The 25,647-nt window shown below is 40.7% G+C and overlaps 1 protein-coding gene across 1 annotated transcript in view; it reads left to right on the forward strand.

The window, feature by feature from the left end:
* Positions 1-968: 968 nt before the first annotated feature.
* PCSK2 (proprotein convertase subtilisin/kexin type 2) overlaps positions 969-25,647 on the forward strand; it is a 294,040-nt gene continuing 269,361 nt past the window's right edge. Inside the window, exon 1 of the mRNA XM_019756643.3 lies at positions 969-1,462. Within this exon, the coding sequence (XP_019612202.1) occupies positions 1,286-1,462 (177 nt within the window). The 5' untranslated portion in view covers positions 969-1,285. The remainder of the gene's footprint in view (positions 1,463-25,647) is intronic.

Genomic DNA, 25,647 nt, shown 5'->3' on the forward strand with positions numbered 1-25,647 from the left:
TTGAGGACGTCCAACTGGAGTCCTGGCCCAGTGCCTGGGGTTGGTGATTATACTTCCCAAACGTGCACCCTCACTGTCCTTGGGGAACCAATGTCCCTAAATCTGAGAATGCACTTTCAGGCATGTCAATCAGGCCATGGCTCTCTTGAAGGCAGTCTCTGCAGAGCAGCTCAGACTTCTGGACGAGTCTCATTGAATCACAATTGCTGGTAGAGACAAGCTTGATCTCCTGCTAGGCTTCCCAGACCTTAGTTCCAGACCTGCCCGTAGTCTACTAAAATAAATAAAATAAAATAGCTCGTTCCTGCACTCTCTCCCCCATGAGTCATCCCTAGAAGGTTGCTTTCCCCAACCCTCCCAGTGCCAGGAAGGGGAGCAAAGGTGTTGTTCCAAAGTGGCGGGAGGAGGGTTATATCTGCTTTGTTATTGAGAGAAGGGGAGGCAAGTATGCCTTGAGTGTGTGTGTGTGTGTGTGTGTATGTGAGAGAGAGAGAGAGAGAGAGAGAGAGAGAGAGAGAGAGAGAGAGAGAGAGAGGTTTTACAGGGGAAAATAAGCAGGGAAGAGGAATGGTCAGAGGCCGGTGCCCCAGCTCTCCTCGGGGTCTCAGAGAATCGCACACATCGTAATTCCCTTTCGAGATCTTTACAGATTTCCATAAACAATGACATCACTCAGGCGCCGCCGACCAGATTACAGCTGGGGGGATTTTCCTGGGAGCAAGGCGGGCCCGGGTGGAGAGATAGAGGAGCTCTCCAGGGTGCTGAAAGGGGCGGGGGCGCGGGCTTGCAGAGCGGCGCCCCCCGCGGAGGAGGCGGACCCGCCAGGCCGGGGGCGGGCAGGGGCGGGCCTGGGGTGGCCCAGGGCGGGGCCCGTCGCTTTTCCGGCCTTCATTGGCTGCTGACGAGCGGACGTCACCCAGGCTGGTGCTCTCCTCCCGACCCAGCGGAATTGGAGCTGAGGAGGAGCTGAAAATGCAGATTTAGCATCAAGCACAGACATACACTTGCTCTTTCTCTCAGATTCACACAGCTCCCCACATTCGCACCTCTGCCAGCGAGCCGGCCGCCTGACCTCACGGCTTCCCCGCCAGCCAGGTGGTGAAGAACACGCATTGATTTGCTGCTTTCCAAACCCCTAACCAGTCTCTTTCTCTACACAAAGATTTCTTGAAAACAAACAAACAAACAAAACTATATATATATTTTTTATTTGCACCTTTCCTCCGGGTCCCCTGCTCCGTCAGTCTGCGCGCCTCCTAGCACCACTTTTCACTCCCAAAGAAAGATGAAAGGTGGCTGTGTCTCCCAGTGGAAGGCGGCCTCTGGGCTCCTCTTCTGTGTCATGGTGTTTGCATGCGCCGAGAGACCGGTCTTCACGAATCATTTTCTTGTGGAGTTGCATAAAGGAGGAGAGGAAGAAGCTCGCCAAGTTGCAGCAGAACACGGCTTTGGAGTCCGAAAGGTAAGATCTCCCTTGCATTTCGCATGTTGTTTCAAAACGGAGACAGCCCTGCGCAATCTCATTGCAGATTTGCAAGTTTTCGCTCTTTCTCAAGCGATGCAGACATTCTGCCTTCGGTTATTTAACACGACATTGCCTCCCGGGATTTTTCACGGGTTATGTAATTAAAATGTCCTTCAAATTGTACTAGTAAGGTCATAAAAAATAATTTATTGCTCTTTGACTTGGTGGAGAAAACAGGATAACATATTTCAAACAATGCCGTGCGCCCGGGCTGCTGTCCGAGGTACCAAGTTCTCAAGGCTGCCTGGGATGGAGGGATGAAGTATTGAACATCTGGGCTTGGCGTTGCCTGTCTTGTCAGAGATGTATGCTCCACTCCCATCTCCGGAGAAAGAGTAGTTTCTGACGAACAGGGCTAGAAGCTTGGACATTGTAATTCATCTCCATGCTTTTCGGATCCCGCGCCCCGGAGGACTTCCCTCCCAGTGACTTTGGTCCCTGCTCTTTTCCAGGGAAAGCAGCTCCCTGGCTCCAGAAGACTTGGAGACCCGAACTGGTTTTTCTTTCTAAAATCGGGGCGAAACTTCTCTCCCCTACCCGCGTCCACCACAGCCCACCCCGGAGCGTACTCCTATTTAGCTCTCAAGTTCTCAACGCACAGCTATAGAAGCTGGAAAGGTAGATGTTGAGGGGAGTTCCCTGCAGCGAAGTCAGGGTGTCTCTCCTGGTATGTGGGCGGCCAGCTTGGCTTTCCCAGGAGGATGCGGGGGATCCCCATTCCAAGAAGTTGGCAGAGTTCAATCGTTTGGGCAGCCGGGTGAGGCTCCTAGTCAGGGATGCTTGGGGACTCCTTTGGAGAGACGAGGGTACCCATTCTGTGAGGACAAGGGAGAGGAGAACGCTGGGTAGGGGCTGCAGCTGACCTACTTGCTCTTCCTGAGAAATATCGTGTCAGGGATCGCAAGTGTCCTCAGGGGACCTGGCGAGGCGTGGAGAGGGTGAGGGTGCAAGGAGAAACCTCGGCGAAGGGAACCTAGAGGACATAGGGATGCGATTCCACAACCAGAGGGCCGGGTGGAGGTCTGTGGAATTCCAGGCCCCATCTCCTCCCTCCTGACCCCTGGAGTGACGCTTAAGATGAGCGATGGGAGCTTTCTATTGTTGCTCTTGCCTCTCAAGGGCAGCGCGAACTGGGACTCATATCAGTCCCTCTGTCCCGACTTCCCACACCTCCCACCTCCCTCCCAGCCGCGGAGAGCGTTCCTTCACATGCTGTGGGCTCTCCCGCCTCGGTAGGGCGTTGGCAGCTGGGATTTCGACTCCAGGTGGGTTTGACAGCGAGTTTATCAGAGATCTGGGAGGAGGTGCCGGGTCTGCCTGAGGCGCGCGGGTTGGTCTCGCAAAAGGGAACTTGTTGCTCCTGGGAAGCGTGGGTGGAGCAGCGGAAAGAGGACGCCAGCTGAGGGAGCAGCCCGCGGTCCTTCTGTCCCAGGCTTGGGGACTGTTTCAAGAGTGCTGCCAACATAATAAGCAAGCAGACCCTTCTTCCTTCCGACCTCCTTCCCCGAACTTGGCAAGATCCAGGACCCAGAAACCATAAATATAATAGTGATTACTATTAGCTGACAGTTACAGGGCACCATTATGTGCTGGAGTCCTTACATACATTCTTATTTATAGTCTCAACAACTGTTAGGACGCTACTATTATTATTAAGCCTATGATACTGATAAGTAAATTGGCTCAATATGGCCCAAGACAAAAACAACCAAGGATTTACACCCAGCTCTTTCAGAGATGAACTGAGGCTTTCACCCTAGCACTTACCAAACCAAGGCTCTGCAGGGTATGCTGGGCTTTGGGGTATGCTGAAAAGGGTCTTTAGTTCTTGAGTGAAAAGGGCTGCAGTTGATGCACAAATAGATATTACTTTCTCACCCAGCCATGCACTTTTTCATAGTGTAGGCAGACATTGCTATCCCCTCTTTATTTCCCTTTTTGAAAATATGTCCCTAGGATCTGGTCTTAGGAACTTAATCAAATCTAGGTGTAGCTGAGACTGATCATGGCTTAACTTACTAATTGTCCAAGAGGGTTAATTTTCTTGTATAGAGGTAAACAACTTAATGAGGGATTTACAGTTTTGATGATGGAATTCAAGCAATGGGACATAGAGACAATAACATAAGTGAGTCTGAATTATCTCTGTACATTTACTTTAAAAATCTCAAGGAACTCATACTTTGGGGTAAAATCAGATACCTAAGTCTGTTTCTCTCTCATTCTTTCTTGGAGAGGAGCCAACTTGTTTTGCCTCACAGCCTCAAACGTGCAATTCTTATCTAGGAGAAATGGGTTTTTACCTTGCCATCTCTCTCCTTACCTCTCTATAACCTCTCAGAAGTAATATCTCTTATCCATATGATTTTGCTCTGATACATGTTTAAGTAAAAACCAGTCTATGGCAAGATATTTCTGTCTGATGAGTCTGTGCTTGATGCTACACTTGTCTAAAATAAACTCTCTTTTTCTCTTTCGGATCATGTCCCCAACCCTCCTTCAAGACTGAGCTCCAAACCTTCCCTGATGCTGTCAAACGCAGTGAACTTTTTCGTCTCTAAATTCCTTTGAGACAAAAAGCAAAGCCTGCATGACATACACTAGCACACCTATCAATTTTCCTCTAGTCATTTCATACATATATGTAAATATGGGTGTATTGCCTTTCTACTTGAAAGATAAATACTCAGGGATAGCTTCTATACTTCTGGATTCCTCACCAAAACCAGCATATTACAGGGTTTGCCAGCCCATAAGGAATCTTTCTTAATTTTACTTATTATTTCAAGTTTCCCAAACACTGTCTTATTTTATTTTCATCATGCTGTTCTGTAATTTGTGAACATTTGTTAATCATTTTTCATTTTATGCCCCCAGTAACTCTTTCTCTTTTCTGTCTCTAACACTTAGTATATGCACACCTCCCAACTCTCTACTGCTCCATCTTCTCCAATGCTCAGTGTCAGACACCAAAGATTCTCAGTAATTATTTATTCATCCAAAAGAAGAGTCAGCTATGTACAGTAGAGGAACCTGTTCTTTTACTAAGTTATCTCACCCAACCTCACTAACCTGTGAGGTAGAAATTATTGGCATCAGCTGCAATTCTCAGAAAAAAACTTAAAGCTCTGAGAAGTTAAGTAATTGCTCATACCTGGAAAGTTAAAAAAAAAAAAAACACACCTCAAATTTAAAAACGAATTTGCTTTACCAAAAGTAATTTTGTTTTCTACCATGCTGCCTCCAGGAAGCCTTTCCTGACTGCCAAGAGCCCTGCCCTTGGGGCACCATTTTTGAGTTCTGATATTTTTATTTTCCTTTCATTTTTGCTACTTTTTTCTCTCCAATACTTATTTGGTATTAACATAGAAACCAATTGTTAGGCACGGCTGGAGTAATGAGTTGAGGGAGACCAAAATTGGGCTATTAGAATTTATTTGGTGTGCTTGAGGTGGGGGAGGTCAGGCCAGAAAAGACCATAACCTTTCCAAGCAAAAAGGGGTATGGAGTTTTATGGAAGGGGGTAAATGAGGTTATTCCCCCTTCAATGCTTCAGGGGTTTTCATTGCATTGTCTCTAGCAACCAAGGGTTTCGGGGCATGACCTAGCCCTCCAGCTCCACACCCTGGCCCCCAGTCCTCAGTCCATACCATCCAGGCCTGCCCAGGCCCATTGATCACAAGCCCCTAGGAGACAAAGTACAAAGCGGGACAGGATAAGATAGTTTCTACATTCCAGGTGGCTTCTCCAGGCCTAAGGCAAACACAAGTCAGTAGGTACAAGGTACAAAGCAAGACAAGATGGCTTTTAAGATAAGAACGTTCCTGTTCTTCCTGGCCTAAATATGGCCTAACAAATTCCCCCTCTGGGTTTGGTAACTATTCTTAGGAAAAGGGGCAGTGGTCAGTCTTCTGTAACTGCTTCCTGCTGAGCGGGGGCGTCAATCAGGGTCCCTAATTAGAGTTTTGGGTGAAGGGGCTGTAACTGTGTTCTTGTAAGAGCATGGTGAGAACAATTTGCCTGCGGATCATTTTGACAGGCCGGAATAAAGGGTTTGGGGATTACAGCTCAGTTGGTGTATAGTCCATAAAGTCCCCCTGTCAAAGGCCAGTTCCCAGAAACTTGTCCAGCACGTACCTGTGAGGTCTTATTGCTCATGTGGTCTGTTGCTTATGTATTGTCACCTTCATGTTCCCCGCCAGAGTGCAGGTATAAAGGTCTGGTGGAGTATCTGGCTGGGGTCCCTCTGGCTGGTCCAGCTTCTGTTGTTTTTGTTGGTCTATGTCCCAGGTTGCTGGCTCTGGGGCCCTTTTAAGCCTAGATAGGTGAATCCAGGAAGGTATTCCTAACAGTTTGGCTGCTGTGGGGGTTGTTAGGATGAGCTGATAGGCTCCTTCCTATTTGGGATGGAGGGGGTGGACTTTGTCTGGGAGAGCCTTCAAGAGGACCCAATCTTCTGATTCTAGAGGAGTTGCTGGAATTTCAATACCAGCCTGAGGTTTGGGGAGGAAAGTATCAGCGTGGTAGCGGAGGAGGTGCTGGGTGAGAGAAAGGGTAGGGAGATAATCACCAAGGAGAGGTGAAGAGGAAGGGGATATAGTGCCGAGGAGGAAAGGGCAACCATATATGAGTTCAAATGGGCTAAGGAGAGTTGGACCATGGGGTGGGGGGGCAGCACGGAGGCAGGAAAGGTCAATAGGGAGGAGGGAAATCCCGTCCTGATGGCGTTCTAAGGACAGCCTGGTTGATTGAGTTTTGGGGGTAATGAGCCCTTTCTACCTTTCCAGAAGATTGGGGATGATACGGGATGTGCAGTCGCCATTGAATACCAAGAGAGGTGGCAACTTGTTGGGTGATTTGGAAGTAATACTAGGACCATTGTCACTCTGGATGGTTGAAGGGAGGCCAAAATAGGCGATAATGTGGTGGAGAAGGGCATGTGAGACTGTGGAGGATTTTTCAAACGTGGCAGGGAAGGCTTCTAGCCATCCAGAGAAAGTATCCAGGAAGGTGAGGAGATAGCGGAGTCAGCGGATGCATGGCATGTGAGTGAAATCAATTTTCCAATCTTGGCCAGGGATGTGGCCATGGGCTTGATGGGATGGGAAGGATGGGGGAGGCTGAATGACCCCCTGGGGGTTGGAGAGGTGGCAAATAGAGCAAGCCTGGGTGACGTGGGCTAACAGGGAAGAAAAACATGGGTGAGTGATAAAGGGACATAAGAAAGTGACGAAGGGTCTATGTCCAATGTGAAGAGAGTTGTGGAAAGCCTCAAGGATGTCTAAAGCCTGGTTATCAGGCAGGATTAGTTTGTTGGCAGAGGTAAGCCAGGGGCCCTCCCAATGGCTCCCTGACTGGTAAGGGAAGTAATTTCATCAGGAGTGTATGTGGGATGAAGGTTAGGGATGGCGAGGAATTGGGTAACAGGTTCTCAAGAATCGAGGAAGGCGGCCCCCGGTGTGCCTCCCAATCAGCCTTGTTGTTACCAATGGCAACAAGGCCAGAGCCCCTATGGTGGCCCCTGCAGTGTAAACAGAAACACAAGCAGGGAGTTGAAGAGCCTCAGTAAGCTTGAGGATTAAGGAGCCATGGGCTACAGGGGAACCTTGGGAGGTGAGGAAGCCGTGTTTTGCCCAGATTGCAGCATGGGAATGGATAACGTGAAAGGCATATTTGGAGTCTGTATAAATGTTGACAGAGCATCCTTTGGCTAGGATTAGGGCACAGGTAAGGGCAATAAGTTCAGCCTTCTGAGCAGAAATGTTAGAAGGGAGAGGGGAGGATTCTATGAATTCATAGGCAGAGGTAACAGCATTGCCTGAATAGCGCTGTCCGTTACAAATGTAACTGGACCTGTCAACAAACCAGGTGTAGTCGGGATCAGGAAGGTTGTTTCAGAAAGGTCAGGGTGAAGAAGCCAGGAAGATTCAAGTTCCTCAATGCAGGAATGAAATACAGAGGTGGAAACAGGAAGAAGTGTGGAGGTATTAAGAGCAGGGGACTGGAGAAGAGTAATGTGGGCAGAGGTCGGAAGAAGTTGATAATGAGTAAGATGAGAAGAGCTAAGAAAGGAAGGGGCCTTATTAAGAAGATTAAGGACTTAAGGACCGAATGAGGTGAGAAAACATTGATAGGTTGAGAGCAAATTTGGAAGCCTCTAAAGTGAGGAGGGCAGAGGCGAAGAGGGAATGGACGCAGGGGGTTGGGGCAGCCCCAGTCTAGTTGCTTGGATCAGTAAGCGACGGCTTTGAGATTGGGGCCTGATTTCTGACCCAAGAGGCCTAGAGCCAGCTCCCAAGATTCATGGGTCTATAGGAAGAAAGGCTTAGTCAGGTCAGGTAAAATGAGGGCAGGGGCAGAAATGAGAGCCATCTGGAGTTGAGAAAAAGCAGAGGTGGTCTCTGAAGTAGGCAGGAGAGGTTCCTGGAGGGTGCCAGCAGCAGCCTGGGAAAGGGGTTTGGCAATGAGGCCAAAATTGGGGATCCAGATGGGAAAATATCCAACCAAGCCAAGGAAAGAGAGAAGATGCTGTTTTGTGGAGGGGAAGGGGATAGAGCTAATGAGCGTTTTGCGTTGTGTAGTGATTTCCTGGTGACCTGGGGAAAGGCGAAATCTTAGGTAGGTGACGGTTGAGATGGAGAGTTGGCCCTTATGGTGGGAGACACGATAACCTACAGAAGAAGCCAGATAATTAAGGAGCTGGCAGGACGTGGAGATATTAGATGTAGGGCTACAAAAGAGGAGATCATCAGTGGACTGGAGAATTGTAGAACTGGGAAGGGAAAGGGAGGTTAGGTCTCGAGCTAAGGCCTGGCTTAAAAGTTGGGGGCTGTGCCTAAATCTCTGAGGGAGGACTGTCCAGGTTAATTGTTGAGAAAATTTGGTATTAGGATCATTCTAGGTCCTGGGAATCAGGGTGTAGAGGAATAGAAAAGAAAGCATCCTTAAGGTCAAGGACAGTAAAATATTGGGTGTCAAGAGGTATGAGAGATAAAAGAGTATATGGATTGGGAACTACAGGATAGAGGGGAATAACTGCTTCATTTATAATTCAAAGGTCCTGAACAAAGCGGTACGTCTTGCCCGGCTTCTTGACTGGGAGAATGGGAGTGTTGTAAGGGGAATAAGCGGGGCAGAGAATCTTCGCCTGGAGGAACTTAGATAGTAGAGGTTTGAGTCCAAGGAGGGCTTGTCGAGGAACACGATAGTAAGCTTTAGTGGGGAAGTGAGTGTGATCTCTGAGTGAGATAATAAGAGGTGGATGGTGAGTGGTGATAATGGGTTGGGAGGTATCCCATATAGAAGGGTCAATGTCAGGTGGGTTAGAAGGGAAAGAAGGGATAGTTTCTGGGGGTGATTCTGCTAGCAAACCGAGAAAAGTGGTAGCGGAAGAAGGGGTATGTAAAGTAACAGTGGAATGAAACTTGGAGAAAATGTCCCTCCCTAAAATAGGAGTGTGACAACGAAGCAGGACTAGGAAGGAATGAGTAAAAGGGTGTCCATCTAGGGAACATAAAAGAGGTGGGGTAGATATGGGGTGAGAAAGTATCCCATCAACGCCCACAATTGAGACAAGAGATGGAGAGAGCTTGCCCAAAAATTTGGGGAGTGCCGAGTAAGTGGCCCCCTTGTCTAGAAGGAAAGAAGTGACCTTACTGGCAAGTAGGAGACTTACCCGCTGCTCTGTCATGAGTTTGGTGGAGGTTGAGGCCCGTGATGGGACCAGACACCTTCAATTTTCATCGGTGCCGAGGATCAGGCGTGGTGTTTGGCCGGGGCCAGGAAGTGGGTGTTCCTGAGCCTTGAGGGGCTCAAGGGCAATCTGACTTCCAGTGGCTACCACGGACTTAGTAGGAGGCCTTGGGTTAGTGCAAAAGCGGCTCCAGTGTCCCGGGAGGCCATATTTAAAGTAGGTATCTGGTTGATTAGGCTGCACAGAGGATTGGGGTCCCGGATGTTTCCTTTGGGACCAGCCCGGCCTAATGGCCTGGGAAACTGCTGCGGCTGCCATCTGTAAGGCCTGAGTATGGGCCTGTCTATTCTCATCTCGATTGTTGAAGACCTTAAAAGCCAGTTCTAAAAGATCTATTTGGGGGGGGGGTGAGGACCGTTCCATAGTTTCTGAAGCTTTCTGCAAATATCAGGGGACAACTGGGACATTAAATGCATCTGGCATCCAGAGAGTCAGGATTAATGTTAGTGTAGGTTTGTAGGGCCTCTGAAAGGCAGGAGAGAAAACAACAGCTGTGTTCTCATGGTGGTCCTGGTAGATTTCCCTAACTTTTTCATAATTGACAGCTTTCTGAATGGCTGCCTTCATGCCCTGAGGGAGACAATTAACCATATGGTCTCTCTTTAGGCAGTCAGGATTGGGTTGGGAGTGAGTCTGGTAATTCCAGTTAGGATCCTGGGTAGGAATGGCTGTCTCGCCAGGGGGATAGGTGTTATTATTTTGGCAATGCATGTAGTCTGCTATTTCCCTAGCTTTTTGTATGATACGATCCTTTTCATCAGAGTTAGTACACGTGGAGAGAATAATATAGATGCCCCACCCAGTAAGGTCATAGCTAAGGGTGAGTTATTCGAACTCTTTGTAAAGCGGGAGGGATCAGAAGAAAAGGAACCTAGCTTAGATTCAGTCTGACTCAGGTCTGTCATTGAGAAAAGGACATGGACCTAACAGGGCCTTCAGCGCCTGCCACTTCCCTGAGAGGCATCTGGGCGGCTGGGGGTGCCTAAGGTTGCCTGGATCAGGTATGAGGAGGGGAAGAAAGGCCAGAAGCAGGCGGGGCAGTAGTGGAGGAAGTATCGGGTGGTAATGTGGAGGCAGTGGGTTGATTCAGTGGGGGGATTTCAACTAGCGAAAGTCAGGAAGGAGAGGAAAAATGAGGGGGGTCAAAAGGATCCAGATCAGGATTGGGGGGTGAGGGCTCTGGAGCAGAGGGAGAAGAGGCTGAAGCCAAACCTAAGAGCTGTGATTCGCCCTTAGGTGGGAAATGGGACAAGTCCCGTTGCAGCTCAAAGAAAGCCAGGAGATAGGGGACCTTGCTCCATTTACCCTGCTGGCAGAGGAGGTTGTCTAAATCTTGGAGAACATCAAGGTCAAGAGATCCAGAAGGCGGCCAGGATTCGCCATTATCAAGCTTATGTTGTGGCCAGGCCACAGTTGAAAAGGATATGAGGTGTTTAGCCTCTAAAACGGGGTAAAGTCTTCTAATGTGGTCCAAAAGCATCTCCAAAGGAGTGTCCCTCGGGTAAGAGAAGGAGCCAGAGCCCATAGTAATGGAAGGAAATAGGGGGCAAAAGGAGGTAAAGTCTAGACCCTCTTAATCATCCGGAGCACAAGGGAAAATGGCAGGGCGTCTCACTGTTGGTTTCCTCAGGTCCAGCGGAGGGAAAGGGTGCAGACCGGGGCAGGCATCCTTGCTGACGGCTGACCCAAGGGCCTGGCCCTGGGACATGGTCAGGTCTAGTGCTAGGTCTTTTATCGGCTGGCAAATCTGACCTAGTCAGAGGGTGAAGAGGGAAAACTTACCTAAGTCGTCCACTGAAAGGTAGACGAAGGCGGCTCCCCATACGGGCCACCAAATTGTTAGGCATGGCTGGAGGAATGATTCGCGGGAGACCAAAATTGGTCTATTAGAATTTATTTGGTGTGCTTGAGATGGGGAGGTCAGGCTAAAAAAGACCATAACCTCTCCGAGCAAAAAGGGGTATGGAATTTTATAAGAGATGGTAAATGAGATTGTTCCCCTTTCAATGCTTCAGGGGGTTTTTGTTGCATTGTCTCTAGCAATCAAGGGTTTCCAGGCATGACCAAGCCCTCCGGCTCCACGCCCTGGCCCCCAGGCCTCTGTCCTGACCTCCCAGGCCCACCCAAACCCACTGATCACAAGCCCCTAGGAGACAAACAAAGTACAAAGCAGGACAAGATAAGATGGTTTCTACATTCCAGGTGGCTTCTCCAGGCCTAAGGCAAATACAAGTCAGCAGGTACAAGGTACAAAGCAAGACAAGATGGCTTTTAAGAAAAGGAGGTTCCTGTTCCTGGCCTAAATATGGCCTAACACCTATGTCATTAACTAATGTGTGTGAGTATGTATTTCTTCTGGTAGATTATAAATCTTCCAAGAGGAGAAACAATATACTATGTCTTTTTATAGTTTTTATATTTAGTATGGTAGCCTATATACAAGTTATTGAATGATATCTGTTGATTATTTTGCCTAACCCTTGAAAGACCATTTGCAAACAATAATATTTCCTCTCTAAAATGGAGTAACTCTACCCTCATAAAAGTGTATTGAGACTAAAGGTTTATATTTTACCATGACTTGGTCCAAAGATGTATGTTTATCAGAGCAGATGCATATATCTAGCAGAGTGAATTTACAACTATAACAAAGGTGTCATTTCAGAGAGCCTTAAAATTCTCAATACTGACTCTGGGTGGTGAGCACACAATGCAATGTATAGATTATGTATTATAGAAATGTACACTTAGAACACATGTAATTTTACTAACCAATGTCACCTCAATAAATTTAATAAAAATGAAAAAAACTTGAAAAAAAATCTCAATACACTACTTATTTTAATTCCCTTAAAAAAGAAAACAGAAATTATTTGCTAAAGCAATGTGTTGAGGGTTAGTTAAAAATCAGGTAAGAATTAAGGTAAAAATCCAAACTGACAATTGGGTGTTTTTGTTTTGCTATAGTATGTTTTGTTTTTTATTCATATAGGACTGAAACTAGGGTGATTACACTTGTAAAATCATGTACATATTTTTATATGTGTGAAAGTTCAATTTTTTTAATCTAGTAATAACTGTGCTCTTATGTAATGAAATAAAATTTTGGTCATTTTAATTTTATTGAAGTATAATATAAGTTATGAAAGAGCACAGCGTAATACATTTCCTCAACTGGGCACACATGTGTAACAAGCACCCAAATCAAGAAATAAAGTATCAGTAGCCCATAACTCCCCCTCTTGCTCATTTGGGTAGTTTTTGGTTTTAGGCTATTATAAATATTGCTTCTGCTTCTGTGCATTTTGTGGTATATGTATTTTGGTGAACACATATGCCTTTCTGTTGGGATCATCCCAAGGAATAGAATTGTTGAGTCAAGGGGCATGCAGACCTATAACTTTATGAGACTGTATCAGGTCTATTGCTGTGTAACAAATTATTATAAATCTAGTGGCCTAAAACCACACAAATTTGTTATTTCATAGTTTTCATGGATAAGGAGACTGATACGTTTTAGTTGGGACTTCTGCTTGAGACCTGATAGGCTAAATCAAGATATTGACCAGCTGTGTCTTCATCTAGAGGTACAATTAAGGGAAAACCCACTTCCAAGCGTATTCAGGTTATTAGAATTCAGCTCTTTGTAGTTAGAGGAGTCTTCATTTTCTTGCTGGCCGCAGGACCAGGACCACTTTCAGGTTCTGACCACTATCTGGAGGCTACTGTCAGGACCTTGCCACATGATCCCCTGGATAGACCTTCTCACGTTCTAACCCCCTTCAAATCTCTTCCTTCAGGAAAGGCCCTGTCCCTACTTAAAGTTAATCTAATTAGGTCAGCCACACCCAAGATAATGTCTCTTGATTTTTTGATTAACTAAACTGAACTGATTTGGGACCTTAACTATATCTGATAAATCTTTTCATCTCTGTCATATAACGTAATCTAATCACAGAAGTGAAATCCATCATATTCACAGTCCTGCCCATACTCAAGGGGAGGGAATTTTACATGGCGTGTACACCAGGGCGTGGAAATCGAGGACGCCATTTCAGAATTCTGCCTACCACAGACAACCTGACAGTTTTACAAAGTAATTACACCAATTCCCATTCCCACCAGCTGTGTGTGGGGATTCCAATTGCTCCACATTCTCACTGACATTTGATATTTTATATCTTTTTCCCTGTAGTTATTTTGGTGGATATGTAGTCGTGTCTCATTGTGATTTTAACTTGCATTTTCCTGATGATCAATTGCAGCTGAGTGCCACTTCATATGCTTATTGGTAATTTGGATATTCTTTTTTTTTTACAGTATTTGTTCAAGTCTTTTGCCCTTAAAAGTTTTTCTTACGAGTTATGTCTTAATTTTGGTTTATAGGAGTTCTTTACCTATTATGAATAGGAATCTGATGTCTGATATGTGTATTTTAAATATTTATCATCAACCTTTCTTTATTAAAATATACTTTAAATATAATATTATATTAGTTTTAGGTATACAACATAATGATTTGACATTTATATGAAGTGATCACCTAGATAAGTCTAATAACCATCTGTCACCATATATAGTTATTACAATTTTATTGACTAAATTCCTTATGCTGTACATTACATCCCCATTACTTATTAATCTATAACTGGAAGGTTGTACCTCTTAATCTTTTTCACTTTTGTTACACACACTTCCCAAACCCTCCCATCTGGCAACCATCAGGTTTTTTTTTCCTCTATGAGTCTGTTTGTTTCGTTTTGTTTATTCATTTGTTTTGTTTTGTTTTAGATTCCACATATAAGTGAAATCATATAATATTTGTCTTTCTCTAACTCATTTCACTTAGCATTATACCCTTTAGGTCCATCCACAAATGGCAAGATTTTTTTTTATGGCTCACTAATATTCCATTGTAGAAATATAGATATGGATGTGGATATGGATGGATATCTCTATCTATCTATCTATCTATCTATCTATCTATCTATCTATCTATCTATATCTATCTCTCTCTCTCTCTCTCTCTCTCTCTCTCTCTCTCTATATATATATATATATATATATATATATATATATATATATATATATATATATATATATATATTCTTTATCCATTCATCAATTGATAGACACCTAGGTGGCTTCAGTATCTTGGCTGTTTTAAATAATGCTGCAATGAACATAGGGATGTATGTATGTTTTCAAATTAATGTTTTTATTTTCTTCAAATAAATACTCAGAAGTGGAATTTCTAGGTTATATATGGTAGTTCTATGTTTAAATTTTTGAGGAATCTCTGTACTGTTTTCTATAGTGGCTGCACCAGTGTACAATCCCACTAACAGTTCACAGGGGTTCCTTTTTCTCCACATCTTCACCAATACTCATTATTTGTTGACTTTTTGATGATAGCCACTCTGACAGCTATGGTTTTGATTTGCATTTCCGTGATGATTAATGATGTTGAGTATCTTTTTATGTGTCTGTTGGATATCTGTGTCTTCCTTGGAGAAATGTCCATACAGTTCCTCTGCTTATTTATCAATCAGATTGTTTGGGTTTTTTGCTATTGAGTTATATGAGTTCTTTATATAATTTGGATATTAACCCCTTATTGCATATATCATTTAAAATTATCTTCTCCTATTCAGCAGTTCGTCTTTTCATCCTGTTGATTATTTCCTTCTCCATGCAAAAGCTTTTCTGTTTGATGTAGTCCTAGTTTTTATTTTTCCTTTTGTTGCCCTGGCCCAAGGAGACATAGCCAAAAAAAAATATTGCTAAGACTACTATCAGAGTTTGTTTCCTATGTTTTCTTGTAGGACTTTTATTGTTTCAGGTCTTACATTTATTTTAGGACTTTAATACAGTTTGATTGTATTCTTGTATATTACATAAGAAAGTTGTCTAGTTTCATTTTTTTGCATGTATCTGTCTAGTTTACCTAACACCATTTTTGAAGAGACCGTCTTTTTCCTATTGCCTATTCTTGCCTCCTTTGTCATAGATTAATTGACCATGTGAGTGTAGGTTTACTTCTGGGCTCTCTATTCTGTTCCAATGGTCATTTTTGTTGAAGTACCATATTATTTTGATTACTATAGCTTTGTAGCATAGTTTGAAATCAGGAAACATGAAACCTCTGAATTTTTTCTTTTTTCTCAAGATTGCTTTATGTATTTGGGGTCTTTTGTGGTTACCTACAAATTTTAGAGTTATTTGTTTTAGTGCTGTGAAAAGCTATTGTAATTTTGATAGAGATTCCATTGAATCTGCAGATGACTTTGGGTAGTATGGTCATTTTAACAATATTAATCCTTCCAATTTATGAACATGGTATATCCTTCACTTTATTTGTGTCATCTTTAATTTCTTTCATCAGTGTCTTATAGATTTCAGAGTACATATCTTTCACCTCCTGGGTTAAATTTATTCCTAGGTATTTTATAATTTTTGACAAAATTATAAGTGGGATTTTACAAAAGTTCTCTTTCTCATAGTTTGTTATTAGTGTACAGAAATGGAGCAAATGTCTCTATTAAATTTGTAACGTGCAACTTTACTGAATTTATTTATTACTTCTAATAGATTTTTGGTGGAGTCTTTAGGGTTTTCTGTATGTAGTATTATGTCATCTGCAAACAGTGATGGTTTGACTTTTTGTTTTCCAATTTGGATGGCTTGTATTTCCGATTCTTGTTTGATTGCTGTGGCTAGGGCTTTCAATACCATCTTGAAGAAAGTGGTGAAAGTGGCCATTCTTTTCTTTTTCTTGATCTTAGAAAAGCTGAAAGTTTTTCATGGAATATGGTATTAGCTATGAGTTTGTTATTAACAGCCTTTGTTATTATGAGGTATGATCACTTTTTACCTATTTTATTAATAGTTTCATCATAAATGGATGTTGAATTTTGTCAAATGCTTTTTCTGCATCTATTGTGGTGATCTAAGAATTTTCATCCTTTGTTTTGTTGATGTGATGTTGATTGATTTGCAGGTATTGAACAATCCTTTCCTCCCTGGGATAAATCCCACTTGATCATAGTGCATGATCCTTTTAATGTATTGTTTTATTCGTTTTTTGGTAGTGTTTGCTTTTGATATACAATAAATTTGGAAGTGTTCTTTCCTCTTCGAGTTTTTTGGAATTGTTTCAGAAGGATACTTAATTTTTTTTGACATGTTTGGTAAAATTCACCTATGAAGCCATGGTCCTGGACTTTTGTTTGTTGGGAGATTTTTGATGACTTATTCAGTTTCATTACTAACACTTGGTCTGTTCAGATTGGTCTCTTTCTTCCTAGTTCAGCGTTGGGAGGTTGTATATTTCTAGAAATGTATTCACTTCTTCTAAGGTGACCAATTGCTTGGCATTTAATTGTTTGTATGCTGTGTCTCATGGATCCTTTGTATTTCTGTGGTGTCAGTTGTAGCTCCTTTCTGTTTCTGATTTTATTTATTTGGGGCCTCTCTTGTTTTTCTTCATGAGTTATCAAATTTTGTTTATTTTTTTCGGTAAACCAGTTCTTGGTTTCATTGATATGTGCTGTTGTTTTTTGCTGTCTGTATTTTATTTATCTCTGCTTTTTTCATTATTTTCTTCCTTCTACTAACTTTGGACTTTGTTTATTCTCTTTTTCTGATTCCTTTAGATGTAAAGTTAGATTGTTTGTTTGGGATTTTTCTTGTTTCTAACCCATATTTTTTTTCTTGTTTCTAGCCTATATTGCTATGAACTTTCCTCTGATATCTGCCTTTGTTGCATCCCATAGATTTTGGAAAGTTGTGGTTCCATTTTCATTTGTCTCAATGTATTGTTTTGTTTTAATTTTATCTTTCAGTTTTTGTTGACCCTTTGGTTTTTACTCTCTGTATGTTTGTGTTTTTTTATAGTTTTCTTCTTGTAGTTGATTTCTACTTTTATACTCCTGTAGTCAGAAAAAAGATGCTTGATGTGACTTCAAACTTTTTTTAATTTATTGAGACTTGTTTTGCAGCCTAAATTGTGATCTATACTGGAGAATGTTCTGTATACTCTTGAAAATAATGTGTAGTCTACAGTTAGGGGATAAAATGGTATATATCTATTAAGTCAATTGGTCTTAATTGTGTCATTAAGGCCATTGTTTCCTTATTAATTTTCTGTCTAAATAATCTATCCATTGATGTAAGTTGAATATCAAAGTCCCCTAGTATTATTGTATTACTGACAATTTCCACTTTTATGCTCATTAATATTTGCTTTATATATTTAGGTGCTCCTATGTTGGGTGCATAAATATTTATAAATGTTATGTCCTTCTTTGCTTGACCCCTTTATCATTATGCAATGCCCTTCCTTGTCTTGTTTTACAGTCTTTGTTCTAAAGTCTATTTTGTCTGATGTGGGTATTGCTACCCGCATCTTTCTTTTAATTTTTATTTTCATGAAATATCTTTTTCCATCTTTTCACTTTTGGTCTCATTGTGTTTTTCTATCTGACATAGGTCTCTTGTAGGAAGCATATAGGTGGATCTTGATGTTTTTGTTTTGTTTTTAATTCATGTAGTCTTTTGATTAGATCATTTAATCCATTTACATTTAAAGTAATTATTTCTAGTTATGTACTTATTGCCACTATGTTAATTCTTTTCAGGTATTTTTGTAGTTTATCTATGTTCCTTTCTTTTTCCTTTGGTTTCTTCCCTTGTTGCTTGCTGGGTTTTTAGCATGATGTTTAGGTCCCTTTCTCTTTATTTTTTTGTGTATCTCCAATAGGTTTTTGGTTTGTGGTCACCAGGAGGTATGTGTGTGTAAATGTGTGTGTGTGTGTATACACATATATAATAGAATATATATATATGTAAGCTTATATGCATTTAAATCTGGATGCATACTAAAAATGTAGGGCATTTAGTATGCATCTATCTCAAAAAATTGATGTCATATTTTAGATCTTTCTATTTTGTGTAATTACAGTTGATTTTTCCACTTTTATCTTTCAGCTTTCATACTTGATTTTTAGGTGGCTGATCCACTGTCTCTACTATTGATTTGCCTTTACCTATGAGATTTTTTTTCTTTCATATGTTCTCTTATTTTTGGTTATGTTTTTTCCTTTTCCCCTTATAAAATACACTTTAACATTTCTTGTAAAGTCAGTTTAGTGATGATGAACTCCTTTAGTGGTTTCTTTTCTGGAAAACTTTATCTCTCCTTCAATTCTGAGTGATAACCTTGCCAAACAGAGTATTCTCTGTTTAAGTTCATTCCTTCCAACACTCTAAATAAATACTGCCACACCCTTCTGGCCTGCAAAATTTCTGCTGAGAAGTCAGCTGATGGCCTTATGGAGTTTCCCTTGTACGTGACTAGTTGTTTTTCTCTTTCTGCCCTCAATATTCTCTCTTTAACTTTTGCCATTTTAATTGTAATATGTTTTGGTGTGGATCTCTTTTGGTTCATCATCTTGTTTGGGCCTCTGTGCTTCTTGGACCCAGATGTCTGTTTCCTTTGCCCAGTTATAGAAGTTTTCAGATTTTTTTTTTTCAAATAAGTTTTCTGCTCCTTTCTATCTCTGTTCTTTTTCTGATACTCCTATAATGTGAATGTTACTACTCTTGATGCCCTCTAGAGATCCCTTAAACTATCCTTGTTTATTTCTTCACAATTATTTTTTCTTTCTGCTGTTGATTGATTTCTATTATTCTGTCTTCCAGATTGCTAATCCATTTTTATGTATAGGATATGGATTTGATTCTAAGTATTTCCAAAGGATTCCTATCTAAGAAGACATTAAATTTTTTTTCTGGAACTACGAGGTCTAATACCGTGGTAGTCAGGGGAAAATAGCCCAAACCTTTGTTCCCAAACATGGCTGTCATGAATTTTTTTTGGGCCCAAACAATGCGCTATGCTTTGGGTCCAGTCCAAGCTCATCCCTAAAGCCTCTTTGGTTCACCTAGACCAGCATGTTTTTTATTTCTTTGGATCTTCCATTGCATTTAATCTGTTCATTTCCCTTGACACCAGTCACATCTGTCACAGCACTTTCTAAACCCAATGCCTCTCTTGTGGCTGAAGAAAACCCAGAATAGTAACATTGAAAGTTAAAGATGATGGGATTTTGACTTAGGTAGTACTGGAAACTTGACTAGGTTACAAAAATCCCTCAAAAGCTCATTTTTATTTGAAATGGTTAATAAAATATGGTGGTTGTGAAAAATAAATAATACAAAGCATGTAAGGCTCTGAAGAGTGGGACTGCATAAAATAAAAATAAAACTATTGTTGGTAGTAATAATAATAAGAAGGTGAAGGCTTAGACACTTTTTTTTTCTCAAGAAGGCAGTTTGAGTTGTACTTTCTCAGGAATGCAACTGATTGTGTGAGAAATAGACACTCAACCTAATGGCAACACATCCATGAGCTGGCAATGATCCATGAGATGGTCTGGCCCAAGTAATCCAGTGAATTTAACTCATTATAGGCCAAGGTAATTATCTCAACCAATCATACTGACTTCCTTAGGAAATTTGACTCACTAGTTGCTAAAGAGTGTAGAATGGAGTCTAGTTATGATACAGCCCATCCAGGCCATGGGAGATGCAGATATTTTATCTGAGTTCCTAATAACTTTCCAGCTTCACTTCCCGGCAAAATACATCTGTGACAGAGGCTAAAAGCTAATCGCCAAACTAATTTATTCTTCTACATAATCCACATCAAGACCAGATTTCCAGTCTACCTTGCAGATATGTGTGACCATATGATAATTCTAGCCAATGTTAAGTAAGCCAAAATAATGTGCACTTCTTCTATGTTTGATAAATAAATACTCCTTGAAGGTCGATTCTCCACGCCCTTTTCTCTTCTGAGGTTTGATAGGATTGAGAACACTAAATTTGAAGCCAAATGCCGAAGATGACAAAGTCACAGGAGGAAAGGAGCTCAAGTTCCTGATTTCTGCCTTAGAATATCTTACATGAGTGAGAAATTAAAGTGTTATTGTATTAAGGAACTAAAATTTGGGAATTTCTCTTTAGAATAACCAGCATCACCAAAACCAATATACTGTCAATAAATATCCTTTCTCTTAAATTGCTGAAATGACTTTCCAAATATTGCAACCAAATCAAACTAAATTGCAAAAATAATCTTTTAAATACTTATGAGAGTGCTTATATTTTCACCTTATAATATCAACCATCTCATGTCTTTGTGATTTATCTTCTTCAGCAAGAATGTAAAATCCACTCAATTCTCTGTCCCTCCACTGCAACAAATATGCCTTACCCTTAATAGGTACTCATTATGTATTTATTGACTAATAAACACACTTGGATCACAACATGGTGATTTGGCTATCAGCTCAGAAAGAAGGCATTTGAAGAACTTCAAGAGACTACCTCTGTAGCATTTATTTATTTATAAGCAGCAATTTAGCTAGGAAATAGAGTAGGTAGCAACCAGCAAATCAATAATTGATAGACTCCTGTGTTTCTCTAACATTCCCAAATTAGAAATCATCAGTAGTAGAATAGATTATCTCTTTGAGTAGAGAAAATAAAGTCTGTAGTTAAAACTTTGTCAAAATACAAAAGGGGAAAAATCACATCTTTTTTTTTCCTCAAGTGAATGAACATATAGAAATCAATTTCTATCTCAAAAGGTCTTGTTAACTGTAGATGATAATGTTATAGCACATCAGGGAATGATGCTGTCATTAAGTTTTCAATAACTTTATATTCAGCTGTAACTGCTCAAAAAAGTCAGGCCTTAAAAATAAAATATGGAACCTGAAGTTCAAACATTTTCTTTCCCATGACTTCATTTTACATTTGAGCTTAGATACATCATGCCAAAAAGAAACTCTATATTGAATTTGTAGGTTATTATGTGAAATTTAAATAATCACAGGACAGTTAAAAAACAAGAGTACAGTATGAGTTTCTTTACCAAGATATATTTACTATAGCTAAAAATCCATAAACTGGCTAAAATCCACTAACAATTAGGGAGCCAAGAAATAATATCTGAGTTAACACCTCTATCCTAACTGTAATTTTGCATATTACAGAATGGCTTCTACATGAAGTATATATAAAAAGCAAGAAACTCTCTTGACAAACTCCTTTTGACCCTAAAGCTAATTTGGCCATGATTTTTTTGTATAATGTAGTTATGTGCTAAGATCCTCTGATGAGAATAAATTAAATAAAACAAACAAGTTGAAAGTAAAACATTGACACAAACTTGTAATTTTCTTACATAGAATGAAATAGACTTAAGAATGTTATACCATGTTGATTAGAAAGTTGACAAGAATATAAACAAAACTGTGGGGTCCTAAGGTTGCTCTTTATTTATAAATTTAAGTAACTTTATAAGTGATTCCCATAAGCATACAATTCTCCTGTTTTTCCCTAAATATATTCATTTAATGCTTACTTTGTATCAAGGCAGAAAGAATTTTTTTTTTTTTTTTTAAAAAGGTGAGAGATAAATAGAAACATTTATTTAGGGAAATCAAGAACATCGAGATAATAATTTAATTTTAAAACATTTGCAAACGGTGTAATAGCATTAGATAAAATAGTTTTGACCTGGGATACTTGAGTCTCACTGTTCCAAAGTTGTAATATAAACTGCGAGAAATAACATTATTTTGCTTGCTATGTAAACACAATGTCTGGCAAAACTAAACCTATGAGGAATTCTGGTTGAATAACTGATCTAATTTATGTTGGTATCAGATTTATTAGACAATTGATCATCTTTCCTTTGAGATTTAAACAAATAAACAAGCAAACTAAATACATGAATTCTTCGATTTGGGGGATGGCAAACATCTCAATGTACGGATATTGAGCACTTGTGAATAAGTGGGAATAATCAAGTTAAATAACCTAAGATAAGTTAAGAATCCATAATCACATGAAAAATATACTAACTTTATTATTTTGATCAACATTACATATTGTCATTATTTTTAAAATATCAAGTATGCAAAAAAGCACTGGAAGTAATTTTTAATTATTACCTTAATCTCATTACTCAGAAATAACCATTGCCAGTATTATGGAAACTTTATTGCAGATATTTCTGTAAGACTATATATATATATATTGGGGGTGCTCAAAAATATATACAAGTGGACACTTTGGTCAACGTTGCTCAAGCAGTACTTTGCCGTAATCAGAAGTGTCTGGGTGTTGATGGTAACTCACTTTGAGTAACTTTTGCAATTGCAGAAGTCAAATGTGACTTGTATGCATCTTTTGCTATGGGTATATATTGAGTATTATAATTTTAATACAGTTTTCATTTCTTAAAATGTGTATACATTTTTCTGGCACCCTCTGTATATATGGAGAGAGAGAGAGAATGAGAGAGATGAGTGAAAGATGAATTGTTTTACAGAACTGGGATCATTTAAAATTTTAAATTATCAAATTTAATCACATAATTTAAAAGAAGGAAAGAAAACTGAAGAAATTGTTAATCTTTAGGTAAATTGATCATATAAAAGATATTTTCTGACGTCATCAAAATGACAGCATGAGGTGAGCCTCTGTAAATTTCCCCAGGAATTTACAACTAATCAAACAACTATAAGTCCACAAAGGACTCCCTGCACAGCAGACAGGCAAGACGAAGAGGCCCACGACTGGATTCACCTAAAGGTGGGTGAATCGCATGAGCGGGGGAGGAGGGAAGAGAGAAGTACGGAGACGGAGTCACGCAGGTGCATGACACAGACTGAGCTCAGTGCTCCGAGCTCACTGCATGCCGGAATTACCGCAGCTGCGGAAGAGGGAAAAACTTGGACTGCTAGGGCTCCGCTTATGGCCCACAGGGCTGAGAGGACAGCATATAACATGGCTGAACCCAACTTTCACAGCAGAGACCTCAGAGAAAAGACTGAGGGAAGAAGGCTGAAAATGGTGGTTTAAGCCCTCACTGCCGAGCAGAGAACAGAAGCCTTAGGCACTGAGAATAGCCACCCCCTCCCCACCCTCCCAGAGCTCTCCCCGCCCACACCTGCCTGGTGCTAGAAGCAGAACAGTAGCAGTGTCAAATAAAAACAACAGAATATTTGCTGTTCTGAAAACTGTGGACCACAGACACAGATTTGCAGCCCAACAAGTTCCAGCAAAGGGTAGGGAGCTATGGAAGCAGGACCGGCTGTGGTGGTGGTCGCTGCCATTGCTCTGGGCCACATCTCACAACTCACCCCGCCCCTGGCCCCACCTATCTGGGCAGATCCCTGCAGGAGTAAAAAGAACTGCTGAAACATACAGACTCTGAATCTGGTGCAGGAAGAGGTTTGGAACTTCAAAAGCTCTCCGCATACCCACATGGACACTGCACCCTGTGACCCAGGTGAACTGTTAACAGAGGAGAAGCCCATCTCCCAGGGAATCCCACATTGTGTGAGAAGCTGGAATAGTGCAGAGAAAACATAGCACTACCGTGTGAGAGAGGAAAAAAAAGGCTACAGTTGGAGAGAAATTAAAACATTCTACCAACAAGTACTGGAAAACAAAAGAAAGACCTCTTCCTATCAACCTGTTGTAGAAGCCACTCCTGTAGCTGTCTAGGAAGAGAAATAATAAATCAGTAATTGCCATGAATAACCAAGGCAACAAGACAGCTCAGAAAGAAAGTGAAAAGTCTCCAGAAAATGAACTTAAAGATATGGAAACATGTTACTTAAATGACAGAGAATTCAAGATTGCAGTTATGAAAAAACTCAATGAGATGCAAGAAAACACAGAAAGGAAGTTTAATAAACTCAGAAACACAATCAAAGAACAACATGAGCATTTTACGAAAAAAACAGAAATTTTAAAAAAGAACCAAATAGAATTTCTGCAGATTAAGAACTCAATAGAATAAATTAAGAATGAAATAACCAGCGTAGGTAGTAGAGTTGACGAGATGGAGGAAAGAATCAGTGACATTGAAGATAGAAACCTGGAAATTACACAGAAGGAAGAAGAAAGAGACTTGAGATTTAAAAAAAATGAAAGAACTCTACAAGAACTTTCTGACTCCATCAGAAAGAGCAATATAAGAATAATGGGCATACCAGAAGGAGAAGAAAGGGAGAAGGGAACACAGAATATATTCAAACAAATTGTTGATGAGAACTTCCCAAACTTGTGGACAGAACTGGATCCTCAAATCCAAGAAGCAAATAGAACACCCAATTACCTCAATCCCAACAGGCCTTCTCAAAGGGGACTTAAATACATCATTGACAACTATGGATAGATCATCCAAACAGAAAATAAATAACGAAATATCTGCCCTAAATGACACATTAGATGAAATGGACATAATTGACATATATAGAGCATTTCATCCTAAAACATCAAACTATACATTCTTTTCTAGTGTACATGGAACATTCTCAAGGATAGACCATATATTGGGACATAAAATCAGCCTCAGCAAATTTAAGAAGATTGAAATCATACCAATAATATTCTCTGATCACAAGGCTTTGAAATAGGATATCAACTGCAAAAAGAAAGGAGGAAAAAACACAAATACATGGAGACTAAACAACATACTTTTAAAGAACGACAGGGTCAAAGAAGAAATTAGAGGAGAGATAAAAAGACACATAGAAACAAATGACAATGAAAATACATCCTACCAAAATTTTTGGGATGCAGTGAAAACAGTTTTAAGGGGGAAATTTATATCATTACAGGCCTACCTCAAGAAACAAGAAAAATCCCAAATAAATAACCTCATGTTACACCTTAAAGAACTAGAAAAAGAAGAACAAGTGAAACCCAAGGTCAGCAGAAGAAAGGAAATAATGAAAATCAGAGTAGAGCTAAATGAAATAGAGAACAAAAAGACAATACAAAAAAATAATGTGACAAAGAGCTGATTCTTTGAAAAGATTAACAAAATTGACAAAACCTAGGCTAGACTCACTAAGATAAAAAGAGAGAAGACACTAATTCACAAAATCAGAAATGAAAAAGGGGAAGTTATCACCTATGCCACAGAAATACAAAAGATCAACCAAGAATACTATAAAGGACTATATACCACCAAATTTAATAACTTAGAAGAAATGGACAAGTTCTAGAAACATATAGCCTTCCTAGTCTGAACCATGAAGAATTGGAAAATCTAAACAGACCGATCACCAGTAACGAAATTGAGTCAGTCATCCAAAACCTTCCCAAAAGGAAAAGTCTGCGACCAGATGGCTTCACTAGTGAATTCTACCACCGTCATAGAGGATCTAATAGCAAACCTGCTCAAACTCTTCCAAAGGGGTGGGAGATGAGGGTAAAGGGGATCGAATATATGGTGATGGAAGGAGAACTGACTCTGGGTGATGAACACACAATGGGA

The sequence above is a fragment of the Rhinolophus sinicus genome, chromosome 13 (assembly GCF_057876585.1).
Source record: "Rhinolophus sinicus isolate RSI-liver-muscle chromosome 13, RSI-T2T, whole genome shotgun sequence".
NCBI lineage: Eukaryota > Metazoa > Chordata > Mammalia > Chiroptera > Rhinolophidae > Rhinolophus > Rhinolophus sinicus.